Raw genomic sequence first — 21,885 nt, forward strand, 5'->3', positions numbered from 1 at the left:
TCCACTTAAGGATCTTTATATTCAAGTTGTTTTTCTAAAATAAGAGCTCAGTGGTTTTCCACTTAAGGATCTTTATATTCAAGCAAACCAGCACTATGGCTAACCCCTAACCCTCTATCATCAGTTCCACTCATTAGAGACTTATTTTCTTTAGGACTACACTTCAACTGGTGTAGGAACTTGTGTTCCCTAGTTTTCCCTATTATGTTCCTATATCAGATTTATTTGTAGATTATGATGAATGTAGTGCTCTAAGCTTACTGTCTGCTTCTTTATTCATCTGTTCCGCTGGAGCTTCTAATGAGCAATTGTAATAAATGTGTGTTAATACAAACTCAGAAGTTTGTTTGTGTTCAACTTGGACTTACAAATTATTCGGGAAAGTAAAACTGAAACTTTAAAAGTCGCCAATCTAGCTCTAAACTGTAAATAATTACAGTTTAATACCTGTTAACATAGTATTAAAGCTTCAACAGCAATCATTAGATTTGTGTGAATAAAAACTGTTTTGTTCATACCTTTTTTCAGGGAAGTAGGTATTATGAACAAGTGAGAGAACTTGTGTTTTGACTGATTCAGGTGCTATATATAATGCCATAGCAAGTAATCTCTGAAGAACTACGTGATCCAGCATGCCTGAATATGCCTCTTGCCACATGCAATTATGTGGTGCCAATTTAGACATCAGCAGCAAAGCCTGCAAGGAAAAGAAATTATGAGAAACACCTGCAAATAAATCTAGCAAGACTACATTATATGACATGGCGCAAAATCCACACAAAAGTTAAAATAGATGCTATTGTTTGTGTCTTTTGATATAAGATACAAAAAGCCAGGGGAAAATTAGATTCAGTAAGATAATGTTCATAGGTGTAGGAGTAAGATCCATACAAAAGATAACAGAGGCACTGGTGTTTCAATCATATGACTGAAGATATAAAAAGTTTAGACAAAATTGGGATATACTTCCTGTAGACAGAGAACTCCCAGGACTCTGTTCAATATTACAGGGCAGAACACAAATGAATTCAATAGTGACAGCTCTTAAATGAATTAAATATAAGAACAGAGCACTAGCAGATGTATCAATACCATGCGGCATATGCGAACAAATAATAGTAAAAGTCCATAGGAGGGAAATCAGGGTGGATAAAACATAAAAATGTCGTAAAAAGCAAACAATGGGTGGGGACACTTTACTGTTATCCTAGCCTCAAGAAACTTAGGTTATATGCTCCTTCCAGGGTCATTTTAAGGCTCAAGTGACACAAGCTGCTGCTTGGGGTGCCAAGCTGAGCAGCATGCCAGAGAAGGCTAAGTCGAAGATTTGCATACAGTACATATCACAATTAGTAGTGAAAACTGACATGACTGAAAGTGTATGAGGGAAAAGAGGAGATGGGAGGGGGACATCAAATATGAGCTGCTTGTGTGGAACGATGTTCTTGAACTGGCCCTGGCTTCCTGTCGAAGTGTGTTCATAACTTTATAACTTCCCACATCACAATACTGCCTATATATCATACACTAATCATTCTCATTCCAGTATCATCACTGATTAGACTACTTCTTCAAATAGAGAGCCATCTGTTAAGTGAACTTTCTTCTACAAAGCCTACTAGTTCACAGAAACTGAATGTTACGGAATCAGATATCTTACCAGCGACTGGTTTCCATCCCATGTAACTGAAAGAATACCAACAATCACAAGAAGAAACTCAGGAAATATACACAATAAAACAGCATCCCAAACTGGGAAAAATCACAGCAATGGAGTAAGTTCAATGCTTGAAAACATAAAATTTTTTTTGGAAACAAAATTATGAAATGGATGGTTGCTACAAACTGTACAGCAGAGATGCTGAGTCACAGACAGATACAGACAAAAAGACTGTTACAAGATGAGCTATTGGCCAACAAAGCCTTTGTCAAAAAAAGACCTCTCTTCAACTCAGCATCTCTGCTATATTTTTTTATTTATATCCCATAAATCCAATACTGTGAGACATCCGCATGGATGTAGGACATGTCAGAATTATTACAAATAATACAAAATGAATACTTAACAGTACCTCTTGCAAGAGGATATCTGGTATAAGACAAAATATGCATTAATAGGTATAGAAAAAAATTACATTAAAAAAATGGTAGATCTTAATAGCTAAATGAAAGACACAGTAATGTTAACAGCGGTTGTGAGTATCATAATGTACAATAGCACATCAAGTTAGTAAATGAAAAAAATCAATTACAGTTAACTCTACTGAAATATTCTTCTACCAAATAGAAGGAATTATCTATTAAATACTGTTTGAGCTGTTGTTTAAATTTGGGAAGCTCATAGATAACTAATTTCAGTGATGGTGGGAGAGCATTGAACATCTTGCATCTCATGTAATGGACTCCTTTTTGTACAATAGTAAGGTTTTTTGAGTCACAATGGAGGTCCATCTTCCTCCTGGTATTGTGGGAATGGTATGAATCATTGGTTTTGTACAATTGTCCATTTTTACCAATGAAACATAACAGGGAGTAGATATATTGGCATGCAGTTGTCAGTATCCCTAATTTTCTGAAAAGGTTCCTACAAGAATGTCTAGGCTGCCTTCCGCTCATTATCCTAATAACTCTCATTTGGGCAATGAGTATTTTTTTTGGATAATGGCTGATTACCCCAGAAAACTATGCCATACAACAATTGTGCATTGAAATAACTAAATTAAGCAGTTTTTGTGGTGTCTCGGTCACATACAGTGGAAATAATACGAACAGCGAATGTTGCTGAGCTGAGTTTTTTGTGGAGGTGCAAAATATTTTCAGATCATTTTAGACTGTTGTCAATGTGTACACCCAGAAACTTGGTTGACTCAACTTGTAGTAACTCACTACCATTCAATGTAATACTTAATTGATCCTCAACTTTTTTCCTTACTTGGAAATGTACAAACTGGGTCTTATTAACATTTAGTGATAACCCATTATTTACAAACCAATTACATACTTCACTAAAGACAATATTGGCCGATTCTTCAAGATTGAGGTTGGGAGTTTTGTTGATGAGGATAGAGGTGTCATCAGAAAAAAGAGTAAAGTAAGTTTCAAAGCTAGTACACATGGGAGGGTCATTGATAAAGATGAGGAAGAGAAGGGGTCCAAGTACAGAGCCCTGAGGATCACCACAGCCAATAGAGCCCCAGCTAGATGACACAGAGTACCCCTCAGAGTCATTCAACATGACCTTCTGCTTTCTTCCAGCTAGGTAGGATTTAATCCAAGAGTCAACTGAGCCACTTATACCATAATATTCAGCCTTTGCTAAGAGGATTTCATAAATAACACTATCACAGGTCTTAGAAAGGTCACAGAAGATACCAGCAGGAGACAATTTATTATTATAAGACTCTAAGATTTGATGGGTGAAGGAAAAAATAGCTTGTTCTGTTGATACACTCTGTTGAAATCCGAACTGACTACTGTTTAATACCTTATAATACTTGAGGTGTTCAATAAGTATTTTCTGAACCAATTTCACAAGAATTTTAGAAAAGGTTGTTAAAAGGGAGATAGGCTTGTAGTTAAATGTGATTTGAGACTTTCTCGGCGTATTCCATTCGTGAAATCTTCTCGGGTGATCAGCCGAGTAAAGGCGTCGTCTTCTCGCAACGTTTCGAAGGGTTTCGTACCCATCATCTTCAAGCGAAGTGTCGAGATGCTGTGTTGCGCGGTCCTATAAAGGCTCCTGGACCAGTGAATGATTCCGGGCGCCGACCAATCAGGTACCTGCGGAATCGGCCGCCGCGCCAGTGGTGGGGGGTTCGCGGCGCGGACCGGGCGTCGAGTCCCTGCCGGTTCCTAATACGTCTGTGGCCGCTACCATCTTCGTGCCGGAGCGTTCTCTTCTAATTTTAGTTATTGCGGGATTCCACGCTGTACTGAGTTGGAAACCAGTGTCTCGATTGATCAGGTTGCTGTTCAACCGAATTTCTACAGCCTCTTTGAAAACTGAATCCCAAAATCCTTTAGCGTCACACAGCTTCTTCATACCCTCAAAGAGGAAGGTGTGTCCTTCGTTAAGGCTATGTTCCGCTACCGCCGATTTTTCTGTCTGACCAAGGCGTGCATTTCTAATGTGTTCCGAGCGCCTCTGCGCGATGCAGCGCTGCGTTTGTCCGATGTATTTCGTACCACATTCACATTCAATACTGTATACGCCCGGAGTCTGCAGTCCTAGGTGGTCTTTGACTGAGCCAAGTATGTCCTTAATTTTACTTGGGGCATGAAAAATTGTCTTGATGTTGTGTTTCTCCAGAATGCGAGCAATCTTGGCTGTTGGCGGTCCCGCGTATGGTAGAAATGCCAGGCATCTGGTCTCATCTTCTTCTTCTGGTGTGTCTACCTTCCTGCTCTTGTGTAGGGCGCGCGAGATTTGCGTCTCATTATAACCGTTGCTGCGGAAGGTCTTCCTTAGGTGTTGTAACTCTGCAGGTAGGCTGTCATCATCACAGATAGACTTGGCCCTGTGCACAAGTGTGTTAAGCACTGAGTGGCGTTGTGCTGGGTGGTGGCAACTCTGTGCATGAAGGTATAAATCCGTATGTGTCTTCTTCCTATACACAGCGTGACCCAAGGTGCCATCAGGGTGTCTCTTGATTAGAATGTCAAGGAAGGGCAAGCTTCCGTTTTCTTCCACCTCCATGGTGAATTGTATGTTGCTGTGTATGCTGTTGAGATGTCGCAGGAAGTCTTGCAGGTTCTCTCTGCCATGTGGCCACACGACAAAAGTGTCATCCACATATCTGTAGAAGGCTTTAGGTTTCAATGGGGCGGTGTCCAGGGCTATGTCTTCAAAGTGCTCCATGTAAAGATTAGCGATGCCTGGAGCTAAGGGGGACCCCATGGCTACACCATCCACTTCAAGTGTGGAGGCAAATATGTGTTCCAAAATTCTACAACTGATTGACGTTAGAGATATAGGTCTATAGTTCTGCACATCTGTTTGATGTCCCTTCTTGAAAACGGGGATGACCTGTGCCCTTTTCCAATCCTTTGGAACGCTACACTCTTCTGGAGACCTACGGTACACCACTGCAAGAAGGGGGGCAAGTTCCTTCGCACATTCTGTGTAAAATCGAACTGGTATCCCATCAGGTCCAGCGGCCTTTCCTCTTTTGAGCGATTTTAATTGTTTTTCTATCCCTCTGTCATCTATTTCGATATCTACCATTTTGTCATCTGTGCGACAATCTAGAGAGGGAACTACAGTGCAGTCTTCCTCTGTGAAACAGCTTTGGAAAAAGACATTCAGTATTTCGGCCTTTAGTTTGTCATCCTCCGTTTCAGTACCATTTTGGTCACAGAGTGTCTGGACATTTTGTTTTGATCCACCTACCGCTTTGACATAAGACCAAAATTTCTTAGGATTTTCTGCCAAGTCAGTACATAGAACTTTACTTTCGAATTAATTGAACGCTTCTCGCATAGCCCTCCTCAAACTACATTTTGCTTCGCGTAATTTTTGTATGTCTGCAAGGCTTTGGGTATGTTTATGTTTGCTGTGAAGTTCCCTTTGCTTCCGAAGCAGTTTTCTGACTCGGTTGTTGTACCACAGTGGCTCTTTTCCATCTCTTACTATCTTGCTTGGCACATACTCATCTAATGCATACTGTACGATGGTTTTGAACTTTGTCCACTGATCCTCAACACTATCTGTACTTGAGACAAAATCTGCTTTTTGGCTTTTGCTAAACAGAAAAATCTTCCTACCTTTTTTAATATTTCTATTTACAGCTGAAATCATCGATGCATTAACTGCTTTATGATCACTGATTCCCTGTTCTGCATTAACTGTTTCAAATAGTTTGGGTCTGTTTGTCACCAGAAGGTCTAATATGTTATTGCCACGAGTCAGTTCTCCGTTTAACTGCTCCAGGTAGTTTTCAGATAATGCTCTCAAAAAAATTTAACTGGATTCTTTGTCCTTGGCACCCGTTATAAACATTAGAGTCTCCCAGTCTATATACGGCAAATTAAAATCTCCACCAAAAACTATAACATGGTGGGGAAATCTACTCAAAATATTTTCCAAATTTTCCTTCAGGTGCTCTGCCACAACAGCTGATCAGCCAGGGGGCCTATAGAGACAACCAATTATCATGTTTGAGCCTGCTTTAACCGTGACCTTCACCCAAATTATTTCACATTTCGGATCTCCATCAATTACCTTTGATACTATTGCACTTTTTGGTGCTGTAAACATTCCTCCCCCTTCACTTTCCAGCCTGTCTCTGCGGTATACATTCTAATTGGAGTTTAGAATTTCATTACTGTTCACCTCTCGTTTCAGCCAACTTTCTGCCCTAGTACTATGTGGCCATTGTGACCGTTTATTAATGAGAGCAGTTTTGGGACCTTTCTATAGCCGCTCCTGCAGTTTACTATTACCACGTTAATATTGTTATTTCCTGTTGCGTTTTGCCTACTACTACCTTGCCGCATCTCAGGAGGTGTCTTGTCGGGCCTAGGGAGGGAATTCTCTAACCTAAAAAACCCACATGTGCACTCCACACGCAATCTGCTACCCTTGTAGCCACTTCTTGTGTGTAGTGCACGCCTGACCTATTCCAGGGGACCCTACATTTCCCCACCCGATAGCGGAGGTTGAAAATTTGCACCCCAGATCTCTGCAGAATAATCTGAGCCTCTGATTTAAGCCTTTCACTCGGCTCCAAACATACACAACTGTGTCAGCTGGCCAGAGAGAAAGGTGGAAAGAGGAGAGGGGCAGATGCGTGAGGAGGAGTAGATGGACATAGATGAGAGGAAAGATGATATGGACACAGGAAGGGTAGAAGAAGATATGGCTGGAGATGGGGAAGAGGAGATGGACAGATAGAGGAGGGAGGAGGATATGGAGAGGCAGAGAGGTAGTGAGAGGAGATGAACAAATAAGGGAAGAGAAGGGGCAAGAGGACAGGGACAGATAGAGATGTGATGATAAAGTGGGCAGAGAGTTTGTAATGGAACTGACAAACAGACATCATTTTGTTATATTATACTCTAAAGTCATGTTAAAAAAGCTTTTGCTTAAGATAATACTAAGATAGGTGTTGCGATCAATAATCGAAATTGGAATTGTATGTTCTTTGTAGCTTATGACCGTGATCTTTGGTCTACAACGGGTTTTCAGGCACTTGAGTGTTGGCCGCATTTGAGTGTAGTTGTTTATCTAGTTTTGGCAATAAATATGTGTTTTTGTTACAAATAAACTGTGGAATATTGCATCATGATTTCGATAGTCCAGTGATAATTAAAAAACCCGCACCTTTTTCTTGGACCCAGAGCAGCAAAGGAATCATCGCCTAGACAACGAGAAGCCACATGGACAATGCAGACTTAGCAGCATCAACAAAGGAGACATCATGGCCAGCTCTACTAAAGTACTATACAACCATTAGCCACACCGTAACGGTGTCCTTATGGAGATAACTTTTCCAGCTGAGTAGAGAGGGTTCATGACAACTGGGGGCTCTGTGCCAGGATTAAGACATTTATATGTACTGGATGGACAAAATCTCTTTTGCAGAAGTCTAATGACCACATGGTACAAAGAAGTGCTATACATGGAAGTTAAGGGAGACGAAAGGAAATAGTAAAGTGGACTGACCACACGAGTGAGGACCCAGACTGAAAAGATAAGTACATCTGTGTAGTGCTGTTTATTCCTTTTATTATCTTGTGTGTGAAATTTTACGAAAATGACCATTGTGAAAGAGGAAAGTGGTGCTGAATCTGAGCAGGATGGTGCAAATTTGTTAGTCTTTGAGGACGTAGACATGCCGATAAAATCGGAAGATGAGTCAGTCAAAGAAGCGGATCAAAGTCTTAATTCATCAGAACATGAGATTTCGGACATTAGATCACTGATACAAATGATGGAAAAATCGTTAGCTTTAAATCGAACAGTTGCAGCCCACTTACAAGCTAATGAAGAACAATTGCAAAACATGAATCAGATGGTCGTGGACAGTTTTTGGGTCATAAATCAGAAAGTGTCACGTCTAAAGGGAGCTATGAACAAAAAAATTGATAATGTCTTACTTTGGGGTAATAAACTTCACAATGATATATCAAAGATAGACAAGAAACTTAGCAGGGGAGAAACAAAGATTTTGGTGGTAGAATCTAAAGTGGGAGAAGTAAAATCTAGTCTGAGTAACAAAATTCAGTCTGTAAAAAATGAACTTGTCACAGACAGAGAGAAAAATGCAAAGTGTTTTGTTAATGTTAATAGTCAAATAGATACAGTTTGTGTAAATGTAAAAGCTATGGTGTTAGATCTTGTAAGCAGAGTAGATTCGAAACTAAATGTTGTGAATGATAAAGTGGAAACAGTCAATAACACAGTAAAACTCCACAAGATTGAAACTAAGACAAATGTTAGTGAATTTAAAAGTACAGTATGGGAGATAAACCAGAAGTTTGAAATATTTAGCAATGATGTAGCTAACGAAAATTTTTCTATGAACACATGTACCTTATTATCCAATATTCCAGTTAAAAACTTTTCTAATGAGTGTAGTTTGCATCCTGTTGACTTTCTGCAGAGTTGTAGAGACAATTTTTTTGCTCGATATGAGCGAAAGTTTCAAAATTAAATTTGTTAAAAAAATTTTGGAGGGGGAATATTGTCATGGGCCAATCATAATTTTTCTATGGACATGTCTTATGCAGAATTTGAAATTTAGTTCTTAAAACAGTTCTGGCCTGAAACTGAACAAGCCAGTATAAAGAACGAGTTCCTGAATGGACAAAATTATAGAGAAACACAGGGGACTATGAAACAGTTTTGTAAAAATCAATTGAAGAAACTTGTACATTTGAGTAAACCCTTTGATGAGCTCACACAGATAGATGCTTTAACGAGAAGGTTGCCAACAGATGTGCAATGGGACCTAGTGTATGGACCAGATGACAACACTGAACAATTTCTAAACTACGTGGACAAACTTGACAGGGTTATAGACAAAGTGGGGAAACCAAGAAACTATTTCAATAACACACAAAGAGGTGGGGATCATTGTTGGGGAAACACTAGTTTTAACAGGAGGGAAAACAGTAGGCCCAACAACCATAGTTTTCATCATAGGGAACAAAATAGTCACAATATTAACAATAATTTCCATTCAAGGAAAAACTATAATTTCCATTCAAGAGGACAATCAGGGAACAATTGGATTGGAACAGAAGTAATAACAGGGAGTCTGAAAACAGGAATTGACGTGAACATAGTGACACCAGGAGTCAAAATGCTATGGGAAGTGATGAAGTAAAAAACTAGCATGCGCTTCATTGTTGGTCCACAAGGGAGGGGCGAAAAGCATAGATAATAGATGGACCAATAGCAGTGACTACGTTACACCAAGAGATACGTCTCAAGTAATGAGTAGTTATCTTATGAATGTGTACTACCCTCTGAACACAGTACCTGTTAAGAATGAACACATTGGTTGTAATAAAGAGCCAGAGAAAATAATTGACTTAGTTGAATTTTATGAATGGGCAGAAGCTTGTAGTTTGTCAGAGGACCAGCACGTTAACGATTTAAATGATTTAGGAATTGATGCACTGATGAGGTAACCAGGTGAGCAAATTGTTGACACTGATTTAATGAGCAAAGAATTAAATACACTTGGGTGTGAAAGCAACGTTTTAAGTTTTCGGGAGAGAGAAGTTGATGATTGTAGTATTTGGGAAACTGAAGATTTAATGATACATGATGATGGTGAAAAATATTTTGTTTGCTTGAAAGAGGAAATGGAGGCATTAGGTGTTGTGGGAGAAACTGATATGCATGTTGTATATGTACCCAAGGATATTATTAACAGTTTAAGTGGTGTTAATGCCAGTGTCACAACCAATAGGCTCTGTAATCCAACATCTTATGAAGGAACCTGGGCAGATGATAAAGATTCCCTAAACAGTAAAACTGTCTGTGCAAGTAGGCTACCATTTGCAATGAACAAAGGTGAATTATTTCTTTATAATATGTGGCTAAAGAGTGATGCAATTAGAAATGACAGCAATTTTAGAAAAATGATTCTTAATATGTCTCAAAGTTTATATCCTGATTGGTGGCAAAATACTAAACATATTATTGTTGAACAACTGAAGGATAAATACCTTAGTGATGAACAATGTTATATGGGTGAAAATATTTGGATTAATGAAATTATAAATGCAAGTGACAGTGCTAATGATGTGTGCATTAATGTAATGACCGTAGATAATAAAGGTGACAGTAATATAGGTACTTGTAAGTCAGGAAGTCATTGTTTCAGTGAAATTCAAAATGATTTGTTGTATGAATTTGTTCAGCCTGAAAAAAGTGATGACATAGGTAGTCCATTCATTAGAGCAAAAGTTGGTACCTAGGAAGGCAAGTGCCTTATAGACACAGGGAGTCAGGTGTCAGGAATATCTGAAATACTAAGCAAAAAGCTGAAGTGCAAGAAAGATTACATTTAAATGCCAGTCATTGGGGTGAAAATAAGAGGGGCTACAGGAAAACATAGTAAAACTGTGAAAAGACAAACTTTGTTATCTTTTACAATTGAGGGAGTCACATTTACACATGGATGCCTAATTATACCAGGGCTAAGTGAGGACTGTATTCTCGGGATGTCATGGATTCAGAGTGTAGATGCAAGATTTGATAGGGGAGGACAAAAACTTATCATAAACACCAAATGGGGGTGTATCTCCACCAAGTTTGTCAGATCAAATACAGTTTTGTGTAATGATAAATTTAACACTATAAATCTTGTAAAGGAGAAAAGATGTGTTGACAAACATATAACAGAGCTAGATTTAAGTGAAGCAGATTTCAACACACTGGTAAACACTACGATTTCAGAAGCTAGCGGTCTAAATGATGAGCAAAAACAGGAACTAGAGTCTATGTTATGGGAATACAGTGATGTCTTTAGCAACATTTCAGGGAAAGTTAGGGGTTATGAATGTACTTTGCTAGTAAGACCACATGACCCATTTTTCATAAAACTATATGGTGTGCCCATAGCAAAACATACAGCAGTGAGAAAGAATTACATTAGATGGAAGTGTGTGGCATTATTGAAAGGAGTATCAGTGCTTACCACAACTACCCACTGGTAGTTGTGTCACAGAGAGATGGGGGAGTGAGAATAGTTCTTGACTCCAGGCCTTTAAAAAGATCTTATACAGGGAAACAGACCACCCTGAAAACATTGATGAGCTGTTACAACAAGTTCAAGGATATAAAATTAATGTCAAGTCTAGACTTAACCTCAGGCTTTCACCAAGTACCCCTGGCATCCAAATCTAGGAAATACACTGCTTTTCTTTACAATGGCCGTTGCTATCAGTATTGTGTAGTCCCTTTTGGCTTGAACTCATCGGTAGCAGAATCCATTAGAGCTTTAACCATGTGCTTGGGCAGGAACTTGTATCCAAATTAGTGATTTATGTAGATGACATCTTAGTAAGTAGACAAGATTGGAATGAGCATGTTGGGCTTTTAAGACAGGCATGTGAGAAACTTAGAAGAGGGGGAATGACACTAAGACTAGAAAAGTGCAAATTTGCAGTACCTGAGTTAAAAGTTTTGGGACATGTCACAACAGAAAAAGGAATTTTGGCTGATCCAGACAAAATTAAAGCTATTGCAGAGTTTCCTATACCCGTAACAGAAAACAACTGAAATCATTTTATGGGCTATGTGGCTTCTACAGAAAATTTTTAAGTAATCAAGGCTTAAACACACCCTGTCTAAGTAACTTGTTAAAGAAGGACACTGTCTGGATATGGATTAAATATTGTCAAGAGGCTTTGGACAGAATAAAAAAGGAACTGAATAACCAGAACCTGTTACACAGACCAGATTTCAATTTACCTTTCTGTTTACATACTGACAGCAGTGATTATGGACTAGGTGCTGAATTATTTCAAGTAAAAGAAGTCAATGGAGAGACAGTTCAAGCTACAATTGCATTTGCAAGCAGAATGTTACTGAAGCATGAAAAGAACTATACAGTCACAGAAAAAGAATTATTGGCTATACAGTGGTCATTTTCAAAATTCAGGACCTATTTACTTGGACATAAGGTAATAGTGTACTCTGATCATAAAGCCTTAAGCTATATACAGAAATGCAAGCTCTATCATGATATGCTTACAAGATGGGCATTTTATTTATAACAATTTAACTTTGAAATTAGGTATATTAAAGGCACTGACAACATAGTTGCGAATGCTCTATCAAGGCTACCAGTAGGAGGGGAAACAGAAATTTTAGATCAAAATTAAGAAAAACAGTTTAAAATGAGGTATATTAAAGGGGTCACAGATGAAAAAGTTGTTAGATCATTGTGTGATAAAATCAGTAGGAGCCAGAACCGTGATGCAAATTGGAAATTAGTAAAGAGCTGTTTAGGGAAAAAGAACTATGAAAAATTAGACAAGTACTATAAGGCTTTTAAAGGTACTCTGTTTAGGAGACCTGATGAAGACTTGGACAATTGGAAACTATGCTGGCCTGAAGTAAGCTGAGAGGTTAATTAGGTATACTCATGAGAGCTATGGTCATTGTGGCATACAGAAGTGTATGCAGAAATTACAAGAAAAGGTATACTTCTACAATATGGCCAAGAAAGTTAGAAAAGAATTGACAACTTGTGATAAGTGCCAACAAGTCAAAGTAAGTAACAGAAAATGTCAAGGTGAAATGCAAAACATTATTCCTGCACAACCTGTAGAATTAGTCGCTGTTGATTTCTATGGGCCTCTTCCAAGGAGTAGGAGTGGCCACTGCTACATTTTTGTCATGGTGAATGTATTTTCTAAACTAATCAATTTGTATCCTGTCAGAAAAGCCACAGGTAAAGAGATAGTTACAAAAATTGAAAAAGACTATTTCTTAAACGTTGGGAAACCAAAAGCAATCTTGTCGGATAATGGTTCTCAGTTTCTCTCAAAAGTTTGGAAAGCCTTTGTTGATAAATCGGGAATCAAACATGTTCAAATATCTCTATATAATCCATTGTCAAACCCAGCTGACAGGTATATGCGCGAGATTGTCGTTTATGTCGTACATATTGCAGTCATAAACATCCTACATGGTACGACCATGTACGAGACTTTGAAGATGTTATGAACAGCTTGCAGCACACTTCCACAGGATTTTCACCTTATGAAATTAGGTTTCATCTAAAACCAGACAACATTATCACTGAACTCGTAGAATTTCCACCATGCACAATGATGACTATGCGTGAACGTGAAGTCATAGTCAAAGAAACCATGATAAAACAGTGGGAAATTAGAAAAAGATGACATGATGGCAAGATCAAAGCAACCAAGTTTAAAGTAGGAGATTATTGTTTAGTATAATCACATGAGAAATAAAAAATTCTAACTTCTGAAATAAAGAAATTCTTTGATATATACATGGGTCCATTCGAGATTGTAGAGCGTCCACACCCTAATGCATACCAGTTGGTGTATCCTCAATCCAGGAAAGTTCTCAGGCTAATGAATATTGTTTCATTGAAATTGCATAAACAAAAGGGGTAAGACTCTTTCTGAGAAAGTTAAAAGGTGACTGAACAAAAGTTTTTCACTGGAAATTATGAAATTTTCTTTATATAAAAATTATCTGATTTTGTTACAGTTTTGTGCCCTTGAAAATGTTTATTATCTGTTTAATATGTATTCACTGTATGAAGTGCTTGCAATGAATTTTCTGTGTAATACGCTTGCCATGTTAGTTCTTGATATTTATGTGTGTTTATGCAATTTGATTGATATTTGATAATTTGTGTAATTTCAGCTTGTATAACTTTCTCACACCACACTTGTTGAGACATCATTTAAAAAGCAAGCCACTAATCAGCACTAAATCTGTCTTGCAACAATTTAGTTTTTTAAATTTTTTTTTTTAATCTTAAAGGCAGAGTCCTAATTACTACACACTTAAGTGCTTGAAATGTCCAACTGTTCTAGGAGACAATCATTATTAGTAAACCACTTGAATTACTGTATATTTATTTCTCAACCACTGCAAAAGCATAGGCAGTAATATTTTTAATTTTGATAGATACATACCATTCCAAAACTTTCAACCATGATTCTACCTTTGCACTTTTACTGTGAATATGAACCCTTGTAACAGTCTTCCTGTAACTTTACTTTTGAAAACAATTTAATTTTTTTATCCTTGGAGTAATGTCTTTGTGATAAGACATTTTACACCCAATATGTTAATGCATTTGTATTACATGTTTATTGAATTTATTATTATTTAAAGCATCTTTTTTGGACCCGTTCATACCTGTGTAGTATTACTCAGACAGGTTCTGTAAACTTCTCCCACTAGATAAACATTACCAGAAGGATAACTATGTATCCTAACCATGTACTTACATCTAAACATTATGTAACCAAAAGGTGATCTCTGTTAAAAGTTACAGTCTTTCAAAGGTTTAATGTGAAGTGATGCAACATTATGGACTCTTCTAAGAGAAAATTGTGATTCTTCTTTTGTATTTCATTTACTCTAAGTTTAAAAATTATATGTTTTCCTTTACTTTGTATAACAATTTCAGTGTTAGCATAATTCAAAGGAAATAGTCCTATTAAAATTTTTAATTTATTTAAAATCATATTCTTGGCGCTTCTATTATTCTGGTGTCAGAATTTTTTTCGCATTTTCATACTTACAATATTCTTGGCGGGCTATTGTAATGGAACTGACAAACAGACATCATTTTGTTATACTATACACTAAAGTCGTGTTAAAAAGCTTTTGCTTAAGATAATACTAAGTTAGGTGTTGTGATCAATAATCGAAATTGGAATTGTATGTTCTTTGTAGCCTATGACCGTGATCTTTGGTCTACAACGGGTTTTCGGGCACTTGAGTGTTGGCCGCATTTGAGTGTAGTTGTTTATCTAGTTTTGGCAATAAATATGTGTTTTTGTTACAAATAAACTGTGGAATGCTACATCATGATTTCGATAGTCCAGTGATAATTAAAAAACCCGCACCTTTTTCTTGGACCCAGAGAAGCAAAGGAATCATCGCCTAGACAACGAGAAGCCACATGGACAATGCAGACTTAGCAGCATCAACAAAGGAGACATCATGGCCAGCTCTACTAAAGTACTATACAGCCATTAGCCACACCGTAACGGTGTCCTTATGGAGATAACTTTTCCAGCTGAGTAGAGAGGGTTCATGACAAGTTGATGGGAGGAAGAGATCAAGAGAGAGAGGGTGGAGAAGGGAATGTATGCAATATAGGTATTTATGCATACTCATATTCAGGCAAATTCATAAGGAAAAGGCTACTATATAGACAATATTATGAAAAGGAAAGTTGAAACTCACCATATGGCAGAGATGCTGAGTTGCAGTTAGGTACTGAGAGTGGGAAAGGAGGATATGAACAGAAGGTGGGAGGAGAAAGACATGGTCAGAGACAGAGACAGTCACAAATAAAGCTTTTGGCCAGTTACGTTTGTGTGTGTGTGTGTGTGTGTGTGTGTGTGTGTGTGTGTGTATGTGTGTGTGTGTGTGTGAGCGTGTGTGTATAGTCTATTGTTGACGATGGCCTTACTGGCCAAAACTTTATTTGTGACAGTCTTTTTGTTGTGCCTATCTGCGACTCAGCATCTCCGCTATATGGCGAGTAGCAACTTTCCTTTTCATAATATTGTTACATTCCATCCTGGATTTTCTAGTATGGAGACAAAGAGAGAGAGATTCACCTGAGTATGAATCAGATTTGATGCACAAACTCCTTGCCCTGAAAGGACCATCGTAGGGGGGTTTATATTGCTATAGCTCTAATATTTACGGACATACAGACATGCATGTTTTAAGCCCCTGCTGTATAGGCTGCAATGCAGGACAAGTGTGTTATGTGGGAAAAGTATTAATCTGCCTTATCAACCTGCTTTGCATGGCAGCCTACACATCAGGGGCACAAAATGGTTTTGCAGCCTCTGACATGTAAGTTGCCCAGCACAATGGGCATGTTGTGTTGTAGTAGTATCTGCTTTCTTTATCAGCCTCTGTGCATGGCAGCCCACACATCATGGGAAAAAAAGGTTCCCAAGCACAGGAATATAGGCTGTCCCGCCTGAGAACTGAATTGTGGGAGAAGTATCAACCTGCTTTATCAGTCACTTTGCAGTGGCTACACCTACAGATGGTCATACCTGGGGTGAAGGTTAAGATGGATAGAGGGGATGAATAAAGAGGGACGCAGGAGGGGATGGATAGGGACAGAGTGGGGGGGGGGGGCAGAGGGTATGGATAGGGAGAAAAAGGACAGGGAAGGGTGTAAAGGAAGGGATGGGGAAGAGTATGAACAGAGAGAGGGGGGCAGAGGAGATGGACAGAAAGGAGGGAAGGAAAACAATATGGGCTGAGAGGTGGGAGAAGGAGATGAGAAGTTCAGAATGTGGGGAGGTGATACACAGAGGGGGGAGGAGGAGATGGACCAAGAGATGTACGCATTATATGTGACATTCATGTACACAGGCAAAGCTTTGGGGAAAAGACTAGTGTATAATAAAACAGACTGTAAGTATGTATGTATGGGATCTCCTGCCAAACTCTGGACTGATTTCAACCTAATTTAACACACAAACAGCAAACTTAACGAATGTCAGCATTCTGGGGCTTATAACCTCTGAACTCCAGTATGGGTGAAGACACAGGTAAAACTTGTTTTTATAGTCCCTGGCATATAGGCTCCACTGCATTACATACATGTTATTTAGGAATAGTATCAGCCTGCCTTATCGAAATGCTTCAATAGGGCAGCCTATAAGAACAGTTTTTTCCAGCTGCCCTGAATGACATGCGTGTTGTGCTGGAGTTGTACTGACCAACTTCATCAAACTTACTTTGCATGGCAGCCAATACATGAGTGACAAAAACAATTGTTCTTAAGCCTGTGACATGAAGGCTGCTCATCATGACAGGTGTGTTGTGAGAATAGTATTGGCCTGCTTTATCAACATATTTTGCAGTGACTACATGTGCAGATAAGCACAGCTGGGAGGAGGCTGAGATAGATAGAGGTGAAGATTGACAGATTGAAGAAGTAGGAGAAGGATGGGCAGAAAGAGGGGTGATGAGGACATGAACAGATAACAGTAACAGGTATGGTCAGGTAGATGCAGGAAGTAGATAATGATAGAGAAATGAGGAGGGAGAGGAGGTGGGTGTAGAGGTGGGTGGAGAAGATGGACCAAGAGTGATGGGAGGAGAAGATTTGTGCAATATGGATATGAAGAGGTGGAGAAAGAGGAAGCTAGGGAGATTGGGTCGGATATGGATAGGCTCAGTGGATCAAAAGGATGTGGAAAGAGTGATAGGGGCATTAGATGGACATCCAAGTCAAGAACTGATGAGGAGCTGCAACTTCCATCATCCAGAGTGCCTTCTGAGTCAAGGGTGCAGATATTGTCCATCTGTTCCTGTACACAGCCTTTGATGCTCCTGGACTTTCTCCTGTTGGCAGGCTGCAGTGTAATTCAGCATGACCACATACACTCCGGCTTACCTACCTCCCCTAATTGCTAGTGATTATGGGGAGTATGGACAACAATGCCAGTTTGGCAGGGCCAGTGAGCACGTGATGTTGCTGGGTGCTGATTCTCCTGCTGCCTCTACCGCCACAGTCGGGGCAGCACACCAATCCCTGGCATTATCACACTGCAGCATAGCATGTGCCACATCTGCTCCACTACCACTGCAAGTAGCCCATGAATATGACTGTGTATCTCTGAACAATAAATGTTTACTTTGTTAATGATGTTTCAGTAGCACGTTTTGGCATCAGAGAAGCCATCTCACACCCAGCCTCTGCTCACCAGTTCCAGGAGTGGTGGGCCATCTAGATGCTGACACTGATAGCCTACCACAATCACACTACACAGCGTCCAATCCCGCAGGCATTATACCAGAATTCGTAACTGAAAACGGAAATTATAGGCTCCACAAGTGTAGGAATTTAAATTATATCTTCCCCTCTCCCTTGCTTCTTGGTAGGCCTGAAAAACAGGAACCGAACTTACAGAAGATGACAGTGTTGTAATTCTGCCAGGTATATCTTTGTATTAGTATATTAATTATGTACATGTCCAGCAAAGTCTCAAGGCATGGCATGAAAGAAAATATCTGCCAGTGCCAGGTCTCATGGCAAATCACCTGAGGAAGATGAGAGGTCTGCTGTGGACTGCCATGACCTCATTTGTCAACTAGTCAATGTCTACAGCATGATATTTGGTGTATTTATTGACAAAAACCCTTAACTACATGATTTTCTACACTACGTGATTTTCACCTGTAGTGCGATCTGGACTCAGTTGTTACCTGCTGACAATGTTTGGCTATCACACAGGCTTGCCTGCCTGCCTAATATGGGACTGTTTTTGTGCATCACTCAACTGACCATTGTGTTTTAAGTGAATAAACTGACAGCATCTGAGTGAATCAAGAGCACAGTTCATATCTGAATATTTCCCAACTGAACCTACAAACATTGTTCTCTAGCACAGATGTGTGATTTATCCAACAAACTATCAGAGTACTGTTTTGATGAAGAGGTATTCGCCTCCAGAATCTAGTTTTCTGTACTTCCAGAAAAGTCATGAACTATTACTTTCTGCGATTAAACTGTAAACATGTTGTCTTAATAAAATCTTTGTTGTGAAGAAGAAGCCTTCCAATGGTGGTAAAATGAATTTTTTTGGAGCTACAATCCATCTTGTGCTGACTTGTCCGGCCATGTTGCTGTTTTGACCAGAATGGACCAGCAGTTTTTCAGGTTCCAGAAACAACAGCTGGAGCAGCAGCCCAAGCTCATACAGACTCTGAATGATCCAGAACAGATGCAATTCCTTTTGACAATCCTGGCTTTCCAGACATCCAATGAACTCAAGTAGACTGAGAAGTGTATCACCATTTTGCACTTCATTTCCAGGCAAGTTCCTGTAAGTACTTTCAGCTACAACCAGCCTTTCTTTTAGCTACAAACCAAAAAATGGTTCCTTTATCTGACCCAAAAGAGCTGTCTTTCATCACTAATCACTCACTTTTACTTGAAAATTTTGTTAGAAAAATGCTTGTAGGGGCCACTTGTTTGGAGTTCCTTCATCATCATAAGGCTGCATCAGCCAATTATACATCATGGGTTACAGATCTACAAAACCTGGTTAGAAAATGCTTGTTATCATGTTCTTGTGGACTATCATGCACAGCATCACAATACATGATGTGGTGATTAGATTAGCATCAGGGAATGAAGTGTGTGCTCAAGTGCTCTTGCAGTCAGATACTGCATTAGCTGAAGTTTAGTGTATCACTAGGGCAGCTGAGATTTCTCAAGAAGCTTATGCTACCATTTCCACAGACTGAAATATCACAATTTTCATCTCAATTGGCAAATGTGGCACACCCTTGGCCATCTGATGGTGAAATTGTATAAGTATCAGCAGTCCTGGTGGCAGTGGACTGGCTTCAAATTCGGCAGACAGGAATTACACACAGTACAAAACAGTTTTTTCATCCAGCCTTAATGAAATTTTTGCAGTCTGCTGAGTTGTCCTGATTGTTCTTCGACATACGATGGATTTATTTGCTCACCTCTTCATGATGTTCAGTAAGATCTTTATAACAGGGTAATGTAGAAGATTTCCAGAATGAGATTTTCACTTTTCAGTGGAGTGTGCACTGATGTGAAACTTTGTGGCATATTAAAACTGTGTGCCGGACCGAGACTCAAACTCGGTCTCTGTCGAGTCTCGGTCTGGCACACAGTTTTAATCTGCGAGAAAGTTTCATGTAGAAGATGTTTGTCAGAGCTGTCCATACATTTGACAGTCAAGTGCACTGGTGCAAATGAATGATATCACTGACCCAATCAATAGTTCAAGCTATACCCATTTTAATCTTTTTTGAACCAAGGGAATTGGTCTTGATTAAAATAATCAGCAGCTAAGCTGTGGACTTGTGCTCATCATGAAATTTAGATACTACATCAGGTACTTTTGGGATTAACATATAAGCAAGTAACAAGAACCCTTCCTGTCAGTGCAGTACCAGAAACCTCAGTGGAAAATATTTTTGGCCTGGCTTTGTGTTCCTGGGGTGCCATTCATCCCATTTTACCCAGGACAGTCCCATTTTTCTCCGAGTTCCACTGTCCCAAAAGTTGTTTGGGGATACTCAAGTGGAGGAGGAGGAGATTAGTGTTGAATGTCCTGCTGATAATGAGGTCATTAGAGATGGTGCACAAGTTCGATTTAGGAGAGGATGGGGACGGAAATCAGCCAAGCCCTTTCAAAGTAAACATCCAGGCATTTTTCTGAAGCCATTTAGGGAAATTACAGAACTGTTGTCCTCCTGGATATGAGTCCAGTGCACTAACCACTGTGCCACCTCGCTCGATATGTTCAATGTTCTGCTTTTTTGTGACTCTGCATGACTGAAGAATTTTATGCTACAGGATGTTTGATTTGCAATTTAGTGTCATTGCATAAGTATATACATTAGGAAGAGCCACTTATTAAATTTACTACAATCTTTGGTTATTTACTGTTAATGTTCTGCACTGTTGTTAGGACCGATTCATGTTCACTGTTTCACCATGCCAAAATGAAAGTGTAATTTTAACAACAAAATAAAGAGTGAGCTTACTTTTATCAATGGCAGTGAAAAAAACTTTAAAATTTACGTTTCACAAAAGAAACTTTTTAGTAGGACACAGCGGAAAATCTGACATTATGAATCATATCACGATGAAGAAACATTGCATGAGTGTTCAAACAGAAAAGCATTTCTTGATAAAATACATAAGAATTAAAAGTATGATGACAGCACAGCAGAATGATTGTAAAAAGTTATTTGGGATCATCTGAGTGCATGATACAAAGGTAAAGTTCTGTGTCCATTAAATTTTGTCAATACAATTTGTGGCCCATTTCTCCTTAATTGTAACAGTATTTTTTCTAAACTTTTACTGTGTCCCTTATTTAATAAAAATGAAATGTACTTCCTATCTGTTCCACCTTTCAGTTTTCTATCCAACACTTGGTCCAAATAACTGCTCCCATAAACTCCTTCCATTCTTCTTTGAAACAATTCAGACTACTATTACATGTGCTGAAGTGGATCCTTCATATCTCCAATATGCTCCTTTTTTACCCTCTGTGAATGGCTTCTAATTTTTTTCACCAGCATTACATTAAAAGAGTCGGCAGCACTGAAATTATTCAAAATCTGCCTAATTCCTTCTGATATATGTGTTCAAGTTAAAGTACAATTAGATTGCTTAGAGTAATTAAAATTGCTTATAGCTTATGGACATTACCCTTATTTATTGTTCGCATACCATGTGGCTGATATACATTTGTGGGTTTTTCAGAAATATGGTAAACACACAATTAATTGTGAACATATAGCCCACTCCATGTCCTAACGAATTACATTCAAAATTGGTAGGTGGTTAATAGTTCTCTAACATCAATCTTCCGGAAGCTTATTTTCAACTTCCTTTGTATGAGACTTTGAAAGCTACTATGCTATTAAATATTGGTTTTGGTTTCTATCAAAGAACTCAAGAGGAGCATATCCCTAATCTCGAGCAAATATTTTCTGTTCTTTTGCCAGCCAGGATAAAGTGTAATTTGTCAGAATGCTCCTCCTTTCAGCCTTCAATCAAGTATATGGCATATATCCATTAAAAAAGATGAAAAAACTGTTAACATCCAAACTTATCAATTCCACACTGCTTTCCTTTTATCCTCTTAATCGGTGATAACAGTCAATGACTG

General features: G+C 38.9%; 1 protein-coding gene across 1 annotated transcript in view; it reads right to left on the minus strand.

Annotated features, from left to right (window-relative positions):
• LOC126246778 (uncharacterized) overlaps positions 1-21,885 on the minus strand; it is a 204,711-nt gene that overhangs the window by 112,492 nt on the left and 70,334 nt on the right. The window contains exon 3 of the mRNA XM_049948422.1: positions 519-697. Within this exon, the coding sequence (XP_049804379.1) occupies positions 519-697 (179 nt within the window). The remainder of the gene's footprint in view (positions 1-518; positions 698-21,885) is intronic.

The sequence above is a fragment of the Schistocerca nitens genome, chromosome 1, assembly GCF_023898315.1.
Source record: "Schistocerca nitens isolate TAMUIC-IGC-003100 chromosome 1, iqSchNite1.1, whole genome shotgun sequence".
Classification (NCBI taxonomy): Eukaryota; Metazoa; Arthropoda; class Insecta; order Orthoptera; family Acrididae; genus Schistocerca; species Schistocerca nitens.